The sequence below is a fragment of the Sinohyriopsis cumingii genome, unplaced genomic scaffold (genome assembly GCF_028554795.1).
Source record: "Sinohyriopsis cumingii isolate HCF-2022 unplaced genomic scaffold, ASM2855479v2 utg000160l, whole genome shotgun sequence".
Taxonomy (NCBI): Eukaryota; Metazoa; Mollusca; class Bivalvia; order Unionida; family Unionidae; genus Sinohyriopsis; species Sinohyriopsis cumingii.
In genome coordinates this window covers 9,963,163-9,984,642 of record NW_028315873.1, presented here as the reverse complement: position 1 = coordinate 9,984,642, position 21,480 = coordinate 9,963,163, and the positions used below count along the sequence as shown (strand labels likewise).

The window sequence follows — 21,480 nt, the reverse complement described above, 5'->3', positions numbered from 1 at the left end:
CAATACCAGCTTCTGAAAGTGCAATGAATGAATTACCAAATATATAAAATGTAAAAAAAGTTATCGGCTCTTTTTTATACAATTGACCTCTGAAGTTCAGGAAGTGAAAATGACCAAGTAGAGCTAGCACTTTTTTGAAAGGTGCACATTTGAAGTAAGGCCAAGCTGTATACTCTATAACCCATAGTACACCCATCAATCATACACCAAAATAAAGGGAATTAAAGGTTCTTTGCATTATACCTAAGATATACAAGGTCTTTTTTAAATAGCCAGTATAACCAGTGAGGAAAGCCGGGGACATTCTTTTTCTTTAAATTCCTAACCCTATGCAAAATGCGAAACTGTATAGCGCCACCTTAAAGAAAATAAAAAAATGTTTGCAATTATTTTTTTTTATTTTCATATAATTATGTATGATGTTCTGAATAAAATGGTACATTCATATTGCATTTAAGCATGAAAATAAGCTAATTATGATCATTTTTCTCTTGCTTACATAATTTGCCATGAGGTATGTTTGTGTGAGTAGAGACCTTAATTATGGGGAAATTAGAAGACTTAGAATATAGGAATAGAGTCAACTTAAATTTAAAACTGTTGCAATAAGTGACAGAAATATATGATGAAAATGTTTCTTTTCATTTATTTGCAATGAAATAAAAACATAAATGAAGAGAAAGTGAATTCGCTTCTTCCATATTAAACAATAGGCAAATATTTTACACTTTGACCTTTGACCTTTATGAAGCTGATGAGTTACCTCCCTTTTCTAATTGTAAACTTCATTGTTGATATCTCAGAAATAATTCTGGCTAGTTTCATGTTCCTGTCATTCAGCATAACATTGGTTGCTATGTTTACAAAATGTAATGTGCATTCTTAAAATAGCTCACTTTTATCATGGGGGGGGGGTAGGCTGGACTTGTTAGAGACTCTGACACTCATAAATACTGTTCTGTGGGGAAAAAGGCAGGAGAATTATTCATAAGGATTGTTTTGATGCTTGCGACTTAAATGTTTCAGCCATATAAACATAATTAAATCATAAAAAAATAATACCTACATCTTCTTTATGGTGGCGCTCACCAGATAATATGTACTTTTGAGAGAGTGACGTATGTAAGGTGAAGTAGTTCGCATTTAAAACATGCACAGTGGAGAGAACGTTTGCATACCTCTATGCTACATTAATGTAATGTGGATGATATTTCTTTTGGATATTGTACTTTTGGAAATTTTACATGATTTAAGCACACTGCTAACTAAAATGACTGCTCCCTTGTGTTAAAAAATCAGTCTGAATTAGTCTAAAGTACACTATACATAGCAGCTATTAAAATAGGGAAAATGAATTTTGCCAGACTAGACAATACCAGCTTCTGAAAGTGCAATGAATGAATTACCAAATATATAAAATGTAAAAAAAGTTATCGGCTCTTTTTTATACAATTGACCTCTGAAGTTCAGGAAGTGAAAATGACCAAGTAGAGCTAGCACTTTTTTGAAAGGTGCACATTTGAAGTAAGGCCAAGCTGTATACTCTATAACCCATAGTACACCCATCAATCATACACCAAAATAAAGGGAATTAAAGGTTCTTTGCATTATACCTAAGATATACAAGGTCTTTTTTAAATAGCCAGTATAACCAGTGAGGAAAGCCGGGGACATTCTTTTTCTTTAAATTCCTAACCCTATGCAAAATGCGAAACTGTATAGCGCCACCTCAATCATATGCCATCACATCAATCAGGTACTTGATATATTGTTAACAACCTCAGTCAATCAGATGCCATCACATCAATCAGGTACTTGATATATTGTTAACAACCTCAGTCAATCATATGCCATCACATCAATCAGGTACTTGATATATTGTTAACAACCTCAGTCAATCAAATGCCATCACATCAATCAGGTACCTGATATATTGTTAACAACCTCAGTCAATCAAATGCCATCACATCAATCTGATGCTTGATATATTGTTAACAGGCACAGTCTATCAGATACAAGTTCACATCATATCAAATAATGTGCTTGAGTTTCAGTCGCAATGATTCTCAACCAATAATGTGATGGCGAAGGCCTATTTAACAAATTTGATCAACAGCAAATTAGCAACAGTCTCAAAAGTGATTTAAAATCTCTATATCCAGCACAAGACCAACTCAAAGATATATGCATGTCTCGATCATAATTAAAGTCAGCCAACAGCTTGATGAAATTAATCTATTTACTTGGTGAAATGATACAAAAGTGAGTATTGATATGATTCATGAGACACAGCCTACAATTTGACATATCATAGATACACATATCACCTTGATGGTCCTTTCATCTTTTTAAGGTCTATCAGTGGTAAGGGTTGAACACAAAGTAGCCACCATCATAATTAAATTTAACATATTTCCCAGTGGGATAAACCGAAAGTTTAATAAAAGAAAAAGAAGACAAGAAATAAAGCAACATAAAACCTTCACATAAAAGTGATTATTAAATGATCAGTATTTAATTTATACAGGAGGAACAGTTTGAGAATATCTCCTTTATATTGACATATCAGAGTCTGAACATAGTGATGGCATACAATTATTAGTATGGAATTGCCAAGGAGGGGCAGATTTCAAACTTTGTGAATTTGTGACCTGATGCTAATTTATAGACGGAAAGTGGGTATTCATAATTTTGTTTTAATCTGACAGAAATAAGTCCATGGACGCAGGACCATACCATAATGCCAGATGTATGATGAATAGTACATAACCATATATGAATACAAAGCCATACCATAAAACCAGATGCATGATGGACAACATATAACCATATATGGATACAAAACCATACCATAAAACCAGATGCATGATGGACAGCACGTAACCATATATGGATAAAGAACAATACCATAAAACCAGATGCATGATGGACAGCACATAACCATATATGGATACAAAACCATACCATAAAACCAGATGCATGATGGACAGCACATAACCATATATGGATACAGAACAATACCATAAAGCCAGATGCATGATGGACAGCACATGACCATATATGGATACAGAACCATAAAGCCATATATGCTAACTATCAGTACAGTATTTAATTCATACAGGAAGAAGACAGTTGATACTTTTTGACTGATAAGGTTTACCTGGAATTTTCAATGTTCTAGCTCTCACATCTTGGACTTGAGGCAGGATCAGGTCTTGTTTAGCTGAATAAGAAAATGGTGTCTTAAAGAAAAATAGATTTATCTAACGATACAACAAGCTAGCCATCTATTACCTGAAGAGAGCGATGTTTTAAACAATTAGATTATCTATCCATGCATGCTAGTCAACTATTGATGAATGTGCTGCATTAATACACACAAAGAGATATCTATCAATAAAACAAGCTAGTCAGCTATAACTTAAAGAAACATATCTTACACACGAAGAGATCTCACATTACAACAAGCTACTCAGTTATCTATTGAGCTTAAAAGTGCAACTTACATTGAAGATTTAACAAACAAATTTAGAGACATTTTGTAAAATGTCTACTGTGATGAGGTCATCAAAAGTATACAATGGTGAAATTGGCTTCGGCTCTTGTGATAGAAATGTAGAGTTACTACTCAGACATTAAAGAGTGGAAAGGACAGTTTGATGGAAAACTTAAAATAATGACAATTCACCAAGCTGATGAATATGAAACCCCCAATAAAGTACGCAAGTCATGTTTGAACAATAATACATAAATATACTAAGTTTCTTCACTAAAGCTGAAGGAGAGTGTTTGACACTATAGAATGGAAACAAAAGGGTGATGGAAAACAAATTACTAAAATCACTATAAAGATAGGACACTAATGTAGGGTACAACACTAAATGACAACATAGAAATATACAAACCTTAACTACATAATCTCTAACAGACTGACCAGTCCTAACAATAACCTTTTAATGCTGAGCACATAGCAAAGGCAGCTGTTAGTACCATTTCTGAAAGTTTTTGGTATGACTCGGCCGGGGTTCAGTTGGTCTAGAAATTCTCTGTCAGTAGCATGTTTTCTACTGAAATTTCATCTGCTGATTGCAATTGTTATACCAATAACTATTTCAAAGTTAGTCTCTTAGTTTAAGAACATACACTTAAAAGCCCCTTATGATATAATAAATTTAGTAAAATTTGCACAAATTGTGTTGGGTGATTATGAGAAGCTTTTTAAAGCGTTGTTCAATTTTAATAACAATGGCCATATTTGACAGCTCTGTATAAGTAATTTATGCATAAAGCTGTTGATACTAGATTACTTTCTGACAAACGTAGCCAATTTCTGTTGAACAATTTCTGAGAACAAATCCTTTTAAGTTTTTACTTCTGTTTAGCAACAGTGACTTGTGATCATTTCTAGAAATGTGAAAGCCCTTAATGTTGGGGTGCTTTCTGCAAGAGTTAGCATAATTATGTTGCTCAGTTCTTCAAATGTCATTTACATGTTTTTCTATTGAATTAAATGTGGTCATATTGTATGGTGGATAGACATCACGAGCACAAAATTCAAGCCCATTACACAAGGGTCTTATGCCAGATTTGTAAAATTCTCTTGAGAAATAATTGTGAATCAACTGATTAAAGTTTTTGGGTTGTTTTTGTTTTCAGTCATATTGTTGTTGTTGTTGTTGTGGGGTTTAATGCCATTTTTCAACACAAGATAGGCCATATATGGCAGCCAGTATTATTGGTGGAGGAAGAACCGGGGAAAACCCCGGAAACAAGAAGCTACTGGCAAGCTTTCTCACATACCCACATTGGCCGAACCCGACTCGAACCCATACAGACAGAGGTGAGATGGGAGTGATCTGTAACGGTCAGCACTTTAGACCACTTGGCCACTCGGGGCCCCATTTTTAGTCATGTGGTTTAATTTTAATGCTGTTTAATGTCAGTTGTACACACTGAAAGCTCTCTGTTCCTGGATCCCTCGAGTTATATTTAGTATGTCCAATTGTATTTGGTAGTTTTTTTGATAAAATTTTACTTAGTGGTCTTCTTAATTTTAATAAATGCCATACTGTTTGAAGGTATAAGGTCTTCCTGCCAGGATGCTTTGTATTAAGGATGAGCAAACTATGTCAAGAATTCCAATGTTACAAACTGTAATTCCAAGTCTGATATAAATTGGATCAGAAATATTACCTCTAGGGTTCTAAATGACTTTAAGCCTAATTATCTCCCAGGCACATTTTTATCACGCAGATTAAGCAATAAGGAAGGTACAATATAATATGACACAAAATAAATCTGGGGACCACAGCTCTGATAATTACCCTATTGTAAACATTTATAAATGGTCGTTACCAGTTTGAATCATAACAAAAGTGAGTTACATTTATCTATCAGAAGGCAAGGAAATAATCATTGGAGGAAACATTAATTTCTAATGACAAATTCCATTTTATTTATCTAATATGGCTATCACAAGAAATATTTTATTAGAGAGAACAATGCTACAATGAGAAAATATTATTCCCTACTAACCCCTAAAAGTCATTGTTCCTTCTGTGCTTTCATAAGTTTTCCTCTTTGATAAAAGCAAAAACTTTTCTCATGGACACTTAGGCCTAATGATTTAACATCCATAAATTTAGAGTTCTCTCTCAATTTCCTAATCTACACTGCATCGTCTTGCTTGTCTATCTAATGTGCAAGGTATGGAGAATGCTCTCTTTCAATTCCCTAATCTACACTGCATTGTCTTGCTTGTCTATCTAATGTGCAACATATGGAGAATGCTCTCTTTCAATTTCCTAATCTACATTGCATCGTCTTGCTTGTCTATCTAATGTGCAAGGTATAGAGAATGCTGTCTTTCAAAACCACCGAGAATTATATATATATATATATATATATATATATATATATATACTGAAGACCTACCAAATGAATATTAATTTATCTATTCCTGGGACAAGAAGACTTGCCGAAAGAATACTGCCTTATCCATTCCTGGGACACTAAAATAAATAGTAAGACTTCTGCTAAGGAGACTGAAGCATCTTACACTTTCTCTTGCTTACCTGTATTTCCTCCTTTTCCTCCTAGATTCCCCTGAAATGCAGATAAAGTAAATCATGAGAAAAATTTAACTAGTATAAAGATTAGATGTATCTTTCATATTTGTTGCCAATGGACTATATGCTAATTTAGTATGTAATTGCTTAATTTTGTGAATTCTATGCTTAGTATGTGATGATTATTTGTGTAGACTGTACTCTGATTTATCATGTAATGCGTATTTATGTGGACTGTATTCTGATTTATTATGTAATGCTTACTTATGTGGACTATATTCTGATTTATTATGTAATGCTTATTTATGTGGACTATATTCTGATTTATTATGTAATGCTTACTTATGTGGACTTTATTCTGATTATTATATAATTCTTATTTGTGTGGACTATATTCTGATTTATTATGTAATGCTTATTTATGTGGACTGTATTCTGATTTATTATGTAATGCTTACTTATGTGGACTATATTCTGATTTATTATGTAATGCTTACTTATGTGGACTTTATTCTGATTATTATATAATTCTTATTTGTGTGGACTATATTCTGATTTATCATGTAATGCTTATTTATGTGGACTATATTCTGATTTATTATGTAATGCTTATTTATGTGGACTGATCTGATTTACTATGTAATACTTATTTATGTGGACTATATTCTGATTTATTATGTAATGCTTATGTGGACTTTATTCTGATTTATTATGTAATACTTATGTGGACTTTATTCTGATTATTATATAATTCTTATTTGTGTGGACTATATTCTGATTTATTATGTAATGCTTATTTATGTGGACTATATTCTGATTTATTATGTAATGCTTATGTGGACTTTATTCTGATTTATTATGTAATACTTATTTATGTGGAATACAAGGCATTGATAGTTATGGGGATGAAACCACTAATTTATTTCCGTAGACATCTTTGTCTGGGAAAACAAAACTATTTTCTGAACTACCTGTCCCAGTACACATTGTTATAACCCTATGTTCTGAAACAAAGTAAAAATAAGAGCACAAACCATGAAGATGAATGAAATCCTGAATAGTCCTAAAATGTTATATCAAGTCAAAATGTACTGAGTTTTCCAAATGAGTTCCAGTGGTATTGTAAATAATGTGCACTACTGTAATGATGTACCAATACATGTACTGATGCATCACAGCGATATAATCCTAAAATGTCTTTAAATGAATTAAATTAATTCTAAAATAACCTTAATTCCAAGTGATCTGAGCACTATGTAATTCCTATAAATGATTGATTTAAAGAAACGAATCTCTCAAGCAAACACATCTAAACATTTTCTAAGACTGATATTAATACTAGGTATGCTTAATTTTTAAACACGCAACACAAATGGACAATACATATTCATCCTAGAATGGCATGAAGCTGTAAACAATGTCATATGTTTTACACTGACCAATCAGGAATTAAGTCACCTTGACATTTCAGGAACTCATGTCCTGAAGTCAGATCACATAACGTTTACTTAATAAGGGTACAAATCAACCCGGAGTCAATGAATGAATCCATATATTATGATCACAATAATAACCACTCATAAAAGTCTCTGAAAATTAAGCAAAAGTTTGTTTATATGAATGAACTTCCGAAAACATGGCAGTGGATGTTTGCAATGTCTCACGTAATGAGAGACATAATAATTGACATATTAATGTGGTTTGGTGCCAATACCTTTACCAAGGGTACATCACTCTGCCCGACCTTTGGCTAAATGTTTTTAGCCTGGGAGGGCTGGAGGTAGTAGTAGTAAGGTATTGGGTAATGTATTTAAAGAAGTGGCAGTGGTCTTGGAAACAATCATGCGTATTTGGATGCAATTTATTTTACATGGGACGCAGAAAATCACTTATACAGGAGTCCTCCGTACGCATACATTTGCCAGATGGCAAATTCAAGGGCTTGCCAGTCCTGCTTCAACCATCTGCTGAGGTTGAAAATGTGTTGATCAAATGATCATTTTATCTGTGATTATATTTACAATGAGAAAATTCAGTAACTGGAAGATCCCCAGATGTACATGTTGTCAGAGTACTAGAAGTTGCTAGAACTGATATGTCATATAGAACACTATGTGTGATGTTTAGCTTTGAGCATGGAGTAAGACGTTTCCTTTGCCTGACATAATTCACTCTAACTTTAATGGGCAAACAAGATTTATATGTCACTGGTATAAAGAAGTTAGAAAATTAAACTCAACGGCAACCACTGGTTCTACTCATCTGGAAATTTAGCCACTTCAGGTATGCCCAATACGCTTCTGGGAAGGAAATGCAACTTTTGCTGGAGGGATTCCTGCTTTTTTCCAAAGTAGGAGTCCTGCACTCCTAGTTTTAAAATCCTAGCGAGACCTCCAAGTCTATGTTTTTATATAATGTGGTTGTGATCATGTGAGCATTTGCACATAGGTGTATGTGTATGGCAGTGATGACTGACAATATTAACTCTACCAACTATTCATTTTTGTATGTGTATTAAATGTTTAAACGAGACAGAAAAAATACTTTAAGATTTGAATTTCCATTCATTTTCTGAAGGTTTAAATAATAATGGCTTTATTGTCAGTTGGATGACATCACCATTTTGGTCACTGGCACCTCATGGGACCACAGAACACATTTTGAGTATGAAAAAAAAAACCAACATATTTTGGTATGGGATTAAGGCAAGTATGTGTCAAAACAGTTATCCATTCAAGAAGATTAGTGACAACAAGCTTTTGTAAGCTCACTGTATTAACACAAGTCAAATCATAACCAGGTTCATTATCTCACCAGCCAGGATATCACAAGAAGTCTTTAGATAATACTTCATATTAATATTGTTTAAAATATGGCAATATGACGAGTTTAATGTTGCTTTTTCTCCCATTTTTAAAAATCTATTATGATATCCAGCTATGAAGTGATTAATGTCTGTAAAAGTTTGGATTTTACAAGGGTATATGTTTCTCTTTAAGCAGACATAAACTCTCTTTGTGTAATTCATATTCTTATCATTTACAATGTGGTACAGCAAAACACATCTATCCTGCATGTCTAATATCTATTTCAACATGTATCTCTGTTTCAGTTTTAACATTTTTATACTTTTGCATTGAGGAGATCTCTAAAGGACTTCACTTGTACTCACCATATCCTCAAACCAAAACTTCAACAGTTTGCATGACTCAATCATATTGTCATGGAGTTCACAACATACTTCTGCATTCTCACTGAGCAGGGACACAGGAATCAGACTGTTGATACTTTCTCCATTGTATTCAGGACACTGCATGAAGTACTCAAACTTCAGACTCTGGCCCAGATAACCAATGATCTTGATGAGAGTGTTAGTGACAAACTCTCTGACCCCAATGCACAATTTTGAAGATGGCGTTCTGTCTTTGATGCCCATTCTTGTGACCCTCATAAATATGATGTAGTCCTTAACATGAAGGGTCAGTTTGTGATAATGGTCCAGCTGAAAAACACCACACCCACAGAAGATCAGATTCTCTAGTGTCTCCTCTTTCTTCTTTGTGGCTATTGGCCAGTGTGCAACGCAGGCAGCAAGAAGTCTATGGAAAATGGGAGAGGGCAAATATTTTCCCACGAACAGGAAACATAGGACTGAGGAGCTTTCCATCTGAGGGTGTGGTAATGGGCAGATGACCTCTCTGGGAGTTTTCTGACGGAGCATGCATGGAGCAAGAAAGTAATTCTCCTCCTAAAAAGTAAAAGGATTCATTTTAATGTGAAAATTGTCAGGGAGATAAATGTTTCATTTTTAATAATAAAGCCCCATATGAGGAAACATAAATGAATCCTTTATCTCCATGAGGGCCGCAGCAGAAAACTGAAAAGCAACAACTATATAGCTACGCTAGTTCTGGTGGGTCATTCAAAATCAGCCTGTGGGCCGCATGTGGCCCACGGGTTGGACAGCACTGCTTTAGAAGGTGTGAATAGATTATTAGATCTTTTCAGTGTCTTCATAAGGTGTGTCTAGATTATTAGATCTTTTCAGTGTCTTTATAAGGGGTGTATAGATTATTTGATCTTTTCAGTGTCTTTATAAGGATTGTACATTTATTAGATCTTTTCAGTGTCTTTATATGGTGTGTATATATTATTAGATCATACCAGTGTCTTTAGAAGGTGTGTATATATTATTAGATCTTTTCAGTGTCTTTAGAAGGTGTGAATAGATTATTTGATTTTTTCAATGTCTTTATAAGGATTGTACATTTATTAGATCTTTTCTTTTGTCTTTAAAGGTGTGTATAGATTATTAGATCTTTACAGTGTCTTTATAAGATGTGTATAGATTATTAGATCTTTTCAGTGTCTTCAGAAGGTGTGTATAGATTATTAGATCCTTTCAATGTCTTTATAAGGTGTGTACATATTATTAGATCTTTTCAGTATCTTTAGAACAGTGCTGTCCAACCTTTTTGACACCATGGGCCACTGAAAAATGTTTTTTCTTGAAGTTGAGGGCTGCAGCAGAAAACTGAAAAGCAAGAACTATATAGCTACGCAAGTTCTGGTGGGTCATTCAAAATCAGCCTGCGGGCCGCATGTGGCCCACGGGTTGGACAGCACTGCTTTAGAATGTGTGTATAGATTATTAGATCTTTTCAGTGTCTTAATAAAGTGTGTATAGATTATTACATCTTTTCGGTGTCTTTAGAAGGTGTGTATAGATTATTAGCTTATTTCAATGTCTTTATAACGTGTGCACATATTATTAGATCTTACCAGTGTCTTTAGAAGGTGTTTACATGTTATTAGATCTTTTCAGTGTCTTTATAAGGTGTGTATAGATTATTAGATCTTTTCAGTGTCTTTAGAAGGCATCTATAGATTTTTTTATCTTTTCAGTGTCATTATAGGTTTGTTCATTTATTAGATCTTTGCATGTGTCTTTAAAAGGTGTGTATTGATTATTAATTCTTTTCAGTATCTTTATAAGGTGTGTACATATTATTAGATGATATCAGTATCTTTAGAAGTTGTGTATATATTATTAGATCTTTTCAGTGTCTTTAGAAGGTGTCTATAGATTATTTGATTCTATCAATGTCTTTAGAAGGTGTGTATAGATTACTGGATATATTCCAAGTATGACTGAGATTAGATCATAACTGTGGGTTCCAGATTTAGTGGTAGCAAGCAGCTGTTGACAACCAGATGACACAATGAATGACAGGTGTAGACCAATATTATGAACTGAAGGTGTACAAATGATATTCATAACAAGCAAATTTTGACAGGCAGATGACACACAATGAGTGAAAGATGTAGAGTCATAATATAAAGTCACACGGGTACAAAGTAAAAATTATAATTTAATTGATTAAATGTAGTTTAAGTAATACACAGTGCATCCTTCTCTGGCCCCTTGCTGGGACTATCTTTGTCTACTATGGTTTCTCTGCCCAGATATGATGTCATTGCAGCTAATATATGTTAACAATCTAGTAACTAAACTTAGATACGTTGTCATGTTGAACCAATCAGATGATTGTGTCAGGGCATCAGTCATACAGCCTGTAGAGATAAATTCCTTCATTAAGACAGCCGTTACAGTAGAGTCGACCCTCTTGTTCGCCATTAATGGCTAAATATGACTTGACACTAATGGAGAATTAGTCTCTGCCCAATATAAGACAAATATTTTCTAGACAAAGCATTCATTTCAGCTGGGGATAAAGGAAATGCTTAATTCATTTTTTTTGGGGGGGGGTGGGGGAATGTAGCAGCAACATTGATATAATCAGCCAATTCTCAGAACAGACAAATTCCCCCATGCGCAACCGGAACTACCTTCAATAAAGCCTAATGGATTGACAGTTATGTGGTGGTGGCATTGCAAATATCATGGCTATGTTGGCCGAAAGTATTCACTCCTTGATTGACTCTAGGAATATTGGCACGAGGGAAGCACGGATCCATCGGACATGCTATTCTTTAGACATCCAGAGTTATTGCTGACGGATGACCGTTTTGACAACAAAGCAACACTAGGGGAAGGCAACTGCCACCCCTTCTGTCACAGTTGCAACATAATCTCAGACCCATTTGGCGTTTGAGCTAACTTCAACCAAGTTTGTTAAAAGAATAAATGGATATGCAGTGGAGTCCTTGCCGTTCATGGAGATAGTGCATCTGAATCATCGCTAACAAATTAAAGAAGGTTCACTGATTCCTCCAGCTCTCATCTTCTAGGTTCAGTCAGCATGATATCACCGTCTTTTCTACTTCTTTCTGCCATATTGTACAGTCACCTAGAATAATGGAGGCTGTTTTCACCTTGGTGGTCATAACTATGCATTGATACTGCCCGGATATGAAAAAGTGCAGGGATCTGCAACCCACCTTAAGCAGAAGAAATCACAGAACAGGTTCCGGAACTACCAATATTACAAACAGAGTGTAATTTTGTTTAATTTTACCACAAAGTGCTCTTTCCATGTTCGATGGAGGTTTCAAGTGCAGTTGAATACACTACATCAATTTAACGATAAAACTCCACAGCAATTTCCATGTTTCAAGCACCAATTTGGCACTTTTCATTTTGTATCTTTTCGCAAAACACTATGCTCTGTCTACCAAACCTTCCTATGTCATGGCTATTGGCTATGTGCACAGACTGAACATTATCCCTCCCTGATCCAACCAACTCCTTTCTTATTCAAAACTTCTGCAATTGCTTCATAAACTTTTACAGCACACAGATGCCAGACTACCAACTGATAATGTATACAAAATGCCAATTCCTGTCCTGCCATGACTCTATCACAATGCCTTCCATGTGGCTCTATTTAAGTCCATGTTTCAACTTGCATTTTGGGCATTCCTGTGGGTAGGGGAAATGACAACCTGGTTGCATAAACCCAAACTTAACTTCAGTTCTCTCAGGTTCAGATCAGTGACAATTGTTTAGTTGTTGAGTTTACTACAACACTCCAAGAGTACCCTTTATTGCCGTACGTGTCATGGCCACCCTTAAAAATAATGACAGGACCAGTGCACTATCCATGCACTATGTCAATGTTTACAACTGCTGGGTTGTCATTTGGACCCATGCTTCCTTACCAAGGAAAGGGTTTCACATAACTAAGCAGCTGAACCAATCCTTGCCCACACTGCTCTTGCTATGTGATTGTAATCCTCAATTATTCAAGACTCATAGTTTTAGGATTGGAGCAAAAATGGAGGATACTAAGCTGGCTTTATCGGACAGTCTTGTTCGGATCTTAGATAGGTGGCAGTGAGATGTTGTTAATACATCTGCCTGAGCGATAGAATTTCTACTTTGTAATTCAGTGCTGACTTCGGTATTTCTACACATTTTCACAGCACTTTCTACTGCCTGGTTCTGCTTTCCAATTATTCTGCTTTCAGGTTTCATGGGTGCACAGATCGATACAGCCATCCACATCATTGAGGATGTGACCATCTTACAACACATTCTTCCACTGGTGTTCTGTGACATGGAATAAACACGTTTATGGATATAGTGCAGACAGTTCAGAAGTCTCATGGGTACACAGACCAATAGAGCCATCCATATCATATGGCACAGAACTTCATACGGGTTCATTGAAGAGCACATCATATGGGTTCATTGAAGACGTGACTATCTTACAACACTTCGGTTTCACACTGGCATTATGTGACAAGGAATTCAAATGATTTTGGATATTGTGTACCCCTTGAATTCAGAATTCATTCTATTTTGAGACAACATGTGCTGGAGTTTGAGTTTTTCTGTGTCCGATAATATTAGGTCAGTGTACAGAACTGGCTTCAAGCATTTTTTGAATTTTGGCACTTTCAGATGTTGTTTGTTCATACTCTTTACATGAACTCTCAAATGTTTAGATTTATTTTGTCACATGCTGTCACACCCTGCGATGTGATGAGAAAATTCCACCGTATTTGGATATTAGCTGGAACTCTCCTTTGTGATCAACTGTTCCTCATGGACAATGGTTGCACCTTAAGTAGAACTATCTTTATTGCTACCATTAAGGCTGTTTTGTTCAGGTTAGGTTATGATTCATATCACTATAATGGATACACCTTCCACATGGGGGCAGCTACCAGTTACCAGTGCTGCAAAGGCTGGAATTCCAGACCATCTGATCCAATCTTGGGTCGATGGTCTTCTAATATATGTTGTAGATATATTCAGGTGCACCCCAATAGTGTTAGCTTTGTGTATAGGCAGATGTCACAGCATGTGCTTCATTTGTCAGCTGTGTATGGGCAGATGTCACAGCATGTGCGTCATTTGTCAGCTCACACTTGTGTTGATCAATGTCCTATTCTGTTTCAATACTTGCTGATACCATCATTCAGTTTTGGAACACTTCAGAGATGTTGTATAGCTGTACATGCCAATCATTTATTTTCTCATCTTAAGCAACATTGTCTTTTCAGCTGTATCTTCAATGAGTGGACATGTGACTTCCTAACTGGTTATCTAATACATATATCTAATAATGATACATTTAGGCACATAAGGATGATCATGTGTTTCAAACCTAGTTTATGTGCTTTCCACGTTATTACATTCAAAATCATTATTATCTTTACTTATCCTTACATTTCCTTAAACTGTGGGTCATCATTACCATCACACTGTTTGATAATCACAGGGCTTCATTCACTTTGGGCCATTGCCAAGTTTCATGCGTTCACAACTTTGCTTCTGACCCACAATTTGCATCAGTACTTAAATGTACTCAACTATTATGACCATATACTTCATACCCTCTTCCTACGGTGCATGTATCGGCTAATGTTTGTTATCATAACAATCCTCAGGATCAAACTTATTGATTTTTCATTATCAGTGTCCCTATATACTTCGTATCAGCCCTTTGCGGCACCACATACAGGTGTCGGACAATTTTCACAAACCTACAAACACCCCCAAGTCTGTCTTCCTGAGGTATTCTTACAGAAACAATGTAGAGCAATGTGACAGGGTATGCCCCATTATGCCAAAGATTATTAATATTTACAATAACGTTTACACTGAACCTATTTAGTGTGTATTATTTAAACTTCAATATCCATCCTTATGAAAATGTGATTTAGAGAAATTCCCCTGTAAAAACAATTCCTGTAGAAATCATTGTCCCCTATGTGATATTTCATAGTAAAAGTGGCATTGTAAAATCGGCGGGGGGGGGGTGGGGTGGGGTGGGGGTGTGGCGGGGGGCAGTATTCATACCTTGAGTACAGTTTTGTCATAAAAGTAAAATGCATTTTTGAGTTTGAAACTATTAGCAAGAGTAATAAGAAATTCACACTGAATATCTACTCCATATTTCATAACCATCTGCGTAGGTACTTATACTGTAGTGTTAAAGTTGCATTAAACACATGTCCCACAAATTAATAATCCTGTTAAACACTCATACAATAGTGTGAATGTCACATTAAACACCTGTCCCATAATGCAATAATCCTGTTAGACACTCATACAGTAGTGTGAATGTCACATTAAACACATGTCCCACAAATTAATAATCCTGTTAAACACTCATACAATAGTGTGAATGTCACATTAAACACGTCCCATAAGGTAATAATCCTGTTAAACACTCATACAATAGTGTGAATGTCACATTAAACACATGTCCCATAAGGTAATAATCCTGTTAAACACTCATACAATAGTGTGAATGTCACATTAAACACATGTCCCACAAATTAATAATCCTGTTAAATACTCATACAGTAGTGTGAATGTCACATTAAACACCTGTCCCATAAAGTAATAATCCTGTTAGACACTCATACAGTAGTGTGAATGTCACATTAAACACATGTCCCACAAATTAATAATCCTGTTAAATACTCATACAATAGTGTGAATGTCACAATAAACACCTGTCCCATAAAGTAATAATCCTGTTAGACACTCATACAGTAGTGTGAATGTCACAATAAACACCTGTCCCATAAAGTAATAATCCTGTTAAACACTCATACAATAGTGTGAATGTCACATTAAACACGTCCCATAAGGTAATAATCCTGTTAGACACTCATACAGTAGTGTGAATGTCACAATAAACACCTGTCCCATAAAGTAATAATCCTGTTAGACACTCATACAGTAGTGTGAATGTCACAATAAACACCTGTCCCATAAAGTAATAATCCTGTTAGACACTCATACAGTAGTGTGAATGTCACATGGGTGGATGGAAGTATATATGTATGTAAGTATGTAGTATGTAGGTGGGTAGGTAGGTAGGTATGTGTGCCAGGCCTGAAAATTTGGTTTTTAACTCACTAGTCCAGGACCAGTTAGACCCAAGATTGTCAGGTCCACAAAAGCCAAGTACCAGTCTAGCAGCTATGTCTGACAAGTAAATATTTACTACAGTTTCTTAACATAAATGACAGGCAAAAAGAAAACATGATTACAAGCTCAAAATGCGGACAAATACTTTACAGCTCATTCAAAAACATAATTATCAATCTTGACATTTTAGAATTTTAAAATGACTTGATCATGTCTTTGTGTGACATATCACATGTGTAGCTATTTTTAGGATTAGGTAATCACTCAAAATTTGAAGTTCATGATCAGCCTTAATCTTCTGTTCTATAACCTTAAATCTGAACAAGTTTATGATATTTGTTACATTTAAATATCAACAGAAGGTATAGTGGGAACAACACTGGAGGGTCCTATCTTCAAGATCAAGTGTAGGATCATGACTAAGTATTTAACATTTGCATCACACTTTCCCATTAGCATCCTAACCCTTAAGCCATTTGAGATAAGGGATGAATCTTTATCTAATTATGCACTATCACTAGATAATGTGTTGCACTACTTATGCACTATCACTAGACAATGTGTCGCACTAATTATGCACTATCACTAGACAATGTGTCGCACACCACAATATGCTTCCTAGATATGTCACACACTTTTCAATTACGTAAAAGCAAACCAGGTTCACATCTAAGACACAAACAGCTTTAAAGTTATGAAGCAGAAACAAAAGAATGACAGATGGAAGGAGGGATACTATGTCCCCAAAGTTTCTTGAACTCAGGGAAGACAATAGTTATTGATGCCAAAAGAAACTTATTTGTCATGTAAGGACCAGAATACAGTTACAGTTCAATTTGGAAATGTGAAAACTGAACTTCAGTAAGCCTTTATTAATATTCTGTTCTTTCATACCAAATCTGATTTGACATAATAAAGTACAGACAAGTTTTCCTTTAGTCTCCATCAGTTTTATGATATATGGAGAGAGGGAATGGAACAGCCACTGTCCATAAACATGCTATATGTCTACTCAACAGAACGTGGTTTATGCAAAACCAAATGCAATACTAAAATTTCAGCTTTGTATTAACAGACCTTGAACTCCTTTCCATCTTCATTGTAGGATCTTGTCTTGGCAATTATGTTCAATTGTTCCATGATAAGCAACAGGTGATCCTTATTGTCATGGAAGTCTGGATTTTTCTCCTTCATCCAGATGGCATCTAAAATAACAATCAGGAAATATATAATATTTACAGTCAAACTTCATTAACTCAAACAACAATCACTCAATCACAAGTCATCACATCAAATACTCACTCTGACCTGTGTGAAAGAGCCACAGATTCTAGCTAACATGCTGGACTGAAATCAGAGTCTTTAAATTTCTCTGTGATTTTAAACTTATTTATGAGTGAAAAGTACACTGAGACTTTATCTACCAACCACAATGGCACAAGTGCAAGATTTCAACCCATGTGCTCACATGCTGGACATGTGCTTCATGGATAAAATAAGGAGAGGAAATATTCAACATTGTGTATTATAAACATGAACATGCATGGTTGAAGTGACTTTGTTTCACCTTTTTCCCCCGAACATCTGACCACCACTAAACTGTCCCACATTTTCAGGACATCACTAAATGAAGATGGTCCTGCCAAGGATGGAATGTGATGAGGCTTTCATTTCCAAGAATTTGATATGATGGGTTCACTTTTGTTGTGTCTACTTGGCACTGACCATCTTGAAATCTGATAGAAATTGGGCTCTCTAACCTGATGAGCATGCCTGTAGGCTTGAGACCTTTGGTTGTAAGGCTTCAAAGGAAATCCACATTGTTAACCATTCTCTATTTTGTAACAGAATTAGGACACGCCTGATTTTCATTGAGATATTACTCTGCTGATCTAATCAACAAGAAATTGGACACCCTGAGAAAAGTGCCAACTGCATGATTTGCTACCATACTGAAGAGACCAAAGGGTTTTAGGAATTCCCTCACCACAATATTGGTTAAGAAGCTCTCTCTAATGCTCAAACAATATTTTTGATTCATCTGGGAGGAAAACAGATTAGACTGATACTGGTTAGCAACTCAATACCAGATGAATGAAATGTTGTGAAGGAACAATCGCTGACTTGTCCACATTGATTATCCACCACAAATGTTGAATGGGACAGAGAATGTTGTACAATCGTGAAATGAAAATTCAACTTACAAAATGTCAAGTTCTTCAAGAAATGTAAAATACAAAACACATTACCAAATCATAAAGTTCCTTCATATGTTGAACACTGTAGTAACGATTGCATGTAGGTTGGAGATCGAAAAAACTTATCATAAAGTGCGTCATAGTGAAGGGTTAATTGTAAGAAATGTACCCTTTTAATATGCAAGAGTGGGTTATGACAAATTCTTTTTATAGCAATGACTACTTTGTCCCTGTGGGTATTTCTGTAGGAAGGTGGCTATTTGCCTAAGGAAGATTGGAAAACATAGAGCTTGTTATTAACAGCATCATTCCATTATTCGTGCCACTTTCTAAAGCAATATGCATTCTTTATATAAGGTTTTATGTCAGTGTATGATATTTTAAAATCAGAATGTTGTACAGATAGGGCTATTGTAGCCATGCGGTGTGCTTTTTCATTACCTTTACCACCATAGGTAAGCAGCTATGTCTGTTTGATGAAAATGTTGGTCAGTAGTGGGTTTCCCAACTTCTTATTACGTTGTGAATGAAGCAATGATAGTGAATTGGGAAAAATGATAGCATTTAAAATATGTCTGCATTTGATATATTTTGGGGGCAAGTTATACTTCCCTGATTTATGCTGATAATAGTGATGATCACCTGATATCCTCTAATTATGTCTGCAGCAATCTTTTCCTTCAAGCTGTTGATGAAATTTCTTGAGCAGTTCTTAAATTTGCAGAGAAGTTCCTTATGAGATTTATGACAATTGAAGGAATCTGACTTTTCGCATTCATGACGTGTAATGGAAGGCAGGGAGGTGTTACAGAAAGAAACAACTTCTGGATTTTTGAAAGGTCAAATTTTGTGCTGTTAAGACAGAAGATATTCTATTGCCAAAGATAGGTAGGACATTTGGTTTATTTTCTTTCATAAAATGTTTTGCATTTGGGTTGGAAAACATGTGCAAAAGCTGAGTTTAAATGTCTGGCATACCTTAAAATGAATGTGTCACTGAGCAAGTCATATTACTTGATTGTAAATTGAATCGAGGATCTTGAAGTATCATTTTCTGGGTGAACTGTAAACAATACAACCATAATCCAGCTTGATCTAAAAATGGTTCTATCCAGGTTAACAACAGCCTTTCTATCAGCACCACAGATAGAGTGTGCTATTACTTTGGGTTGGACAAAAACGTTCAAGCAATTATCTGTCAGTTCTCAAAGTGTGGAATGATGATGATTTTTCTATCAAGGACAATACTGAACAACTATATTTCTACAGCTACTGATACAGGTGTTGTGACCAGTATTAGTTTAGGATCATCCTACCATTTTCATAGCTGACAGAAATGCGCACATATTGATTTTCATTTTGAGAATTTTAATCGAGGATTTTGAAGTATCATTTTATGGGTGAACCATAAACAATACAACCATAATCCAGCTTGATGTAAAAACGGTTCTATTCAGGTTAAGAACAGCTTTCTATCAGCACCACAGATAGAGTGTGCTATTACATTGGTTTCGACAAAAACGTTCAAGCATTTAACTGTCAGTTCTCAAAGCGTGGAATGACGAGGAGTTTTCTGTCATGTACAATACTGAACAACTACATTTCTAAAACTACTGATACAGGTGTTGCGACTAGTATTAGTTTAGGATCATCCTACCGTCTTCATGGCTGACAAAAATGCACACATATTGTTTTTCATTTTGAGAATTTGAAGCCTTTGACAGTGGCACTATCCTAAGTCTTGTTTATAATCTGTTGAAATTGTCTTCTAATTGTATGCAAGTGATAACATATTAGGAAATCATCAAAATATTGCAAGCAATCCACACCAGGTGCCAAATACTCAGTAATGTTAATCAATTTTTATGTTAAATTGTGTAATAGATAAAATACTAACAGGGGCACATTCGTCTCTCGCTTGAATATATTAAAAGGTGTTGGTCCCACCCATACCATGAATTCCCTATTTGAAAAGATGTTTGATATAAAAGTGGGTGGATGACCTTTCATACACAGTTCATGCAAGCCATTCACTATTCTGTACTAATGGTGATCAAATCATTGGACATTCTAAAGGAGAAATTCGGGAGGGTTCCAGAAGGTGCTTCAGAAATGGTATTTCTTCAGCACCAGCTGCTGTATTACAGGTCTTTTTTTACTGCATCCATAAGTTCCAAAAGTGAAAAGGGTTGATTATATTGGTCTGAATTATTTGATGTGAATTTTAAATGTTTCTTCTCCCTTTGACCTTCCTGACTTTGACACCTGATGAATATGTATGATGAAAAGTTAGAAAAGTTATCTGCAAGAACAGCTTCTATGTCATGATTGCAGTTGAATACTGTATTGTTAAAACTTATATGTTAGAAAGATTTATTTTGTTTCCTCTACCATTTATTTTATGGATTATGTCCCATACTTTATTTTAGAGGAACAAGACATTAAAGCAGAAGATAGATTTTTTCTGATGCTCTTTTACAGTTTTAACTGTGTGGCATATGCCATGAATATTAAGTACCTACATAAATTTTCGGGCATCTGATGAGTATAAAATTTTCTCAATGCTTCTTGGCACCATCTAATGGTTTCTTTAGTCAATAGTGAACCATTACTTCTGGCTTCTTTTAACGTTAGATACAGACTTAGGAATGGATTCGGTTGCAATATCAGGTAAAAGATGTAAAATGCTGAACAGGATGAACAATTAATAAGCTATATTTTTTCAATCTAGTTATGACATGTTTTGCACACCCCCGACATGTTTGCCGTCATTAATTTCCACCATGGAATTGGTGCATTGATGGTAGAGCTAATGTTATTTAGACAGACTGGGAAGTGATCACAGCTGTGAAGGTCAACA

General features: G+C 35.2%; 1 protein-coding gene across 3 annotated transcripts in view; it reads right to left on the bottom strand.

Annotated features, from left to right (window-relative positions):
• LOC149774755 (uncharacterized) overlaps positions 1-21,480 on the bottom strand; it is a 55,488-nt gene that overhangs the window by 13,329 nt on the left and 20,679 nt on the right. For all 3 annotated transcript variants that reach the window (XM_089944877.1, XM_089944876.1, XM_089944875.1), the window contains exons 7-10: positions 17,500-17,627; positions 9,241-9,816; positions 6,075-6,105; positions 3,161-3,223 (exon numbers count right to left, since the gene is read on the bottom strand). In XM_089944877.1, coding sequence (XP_089801003.1) covers positions 3,161-3,223; positions 6,075-6,105; positions 9,241-9,816; positions 17,500-17,627 — 798 coding nt within the window. The remainder of the gene's footprint in view (positions 1-3,160; positions 3,224-6,074; positions 6,106-9,240; positions 9,817-17,499; positions 17,628-21,480) is intronic.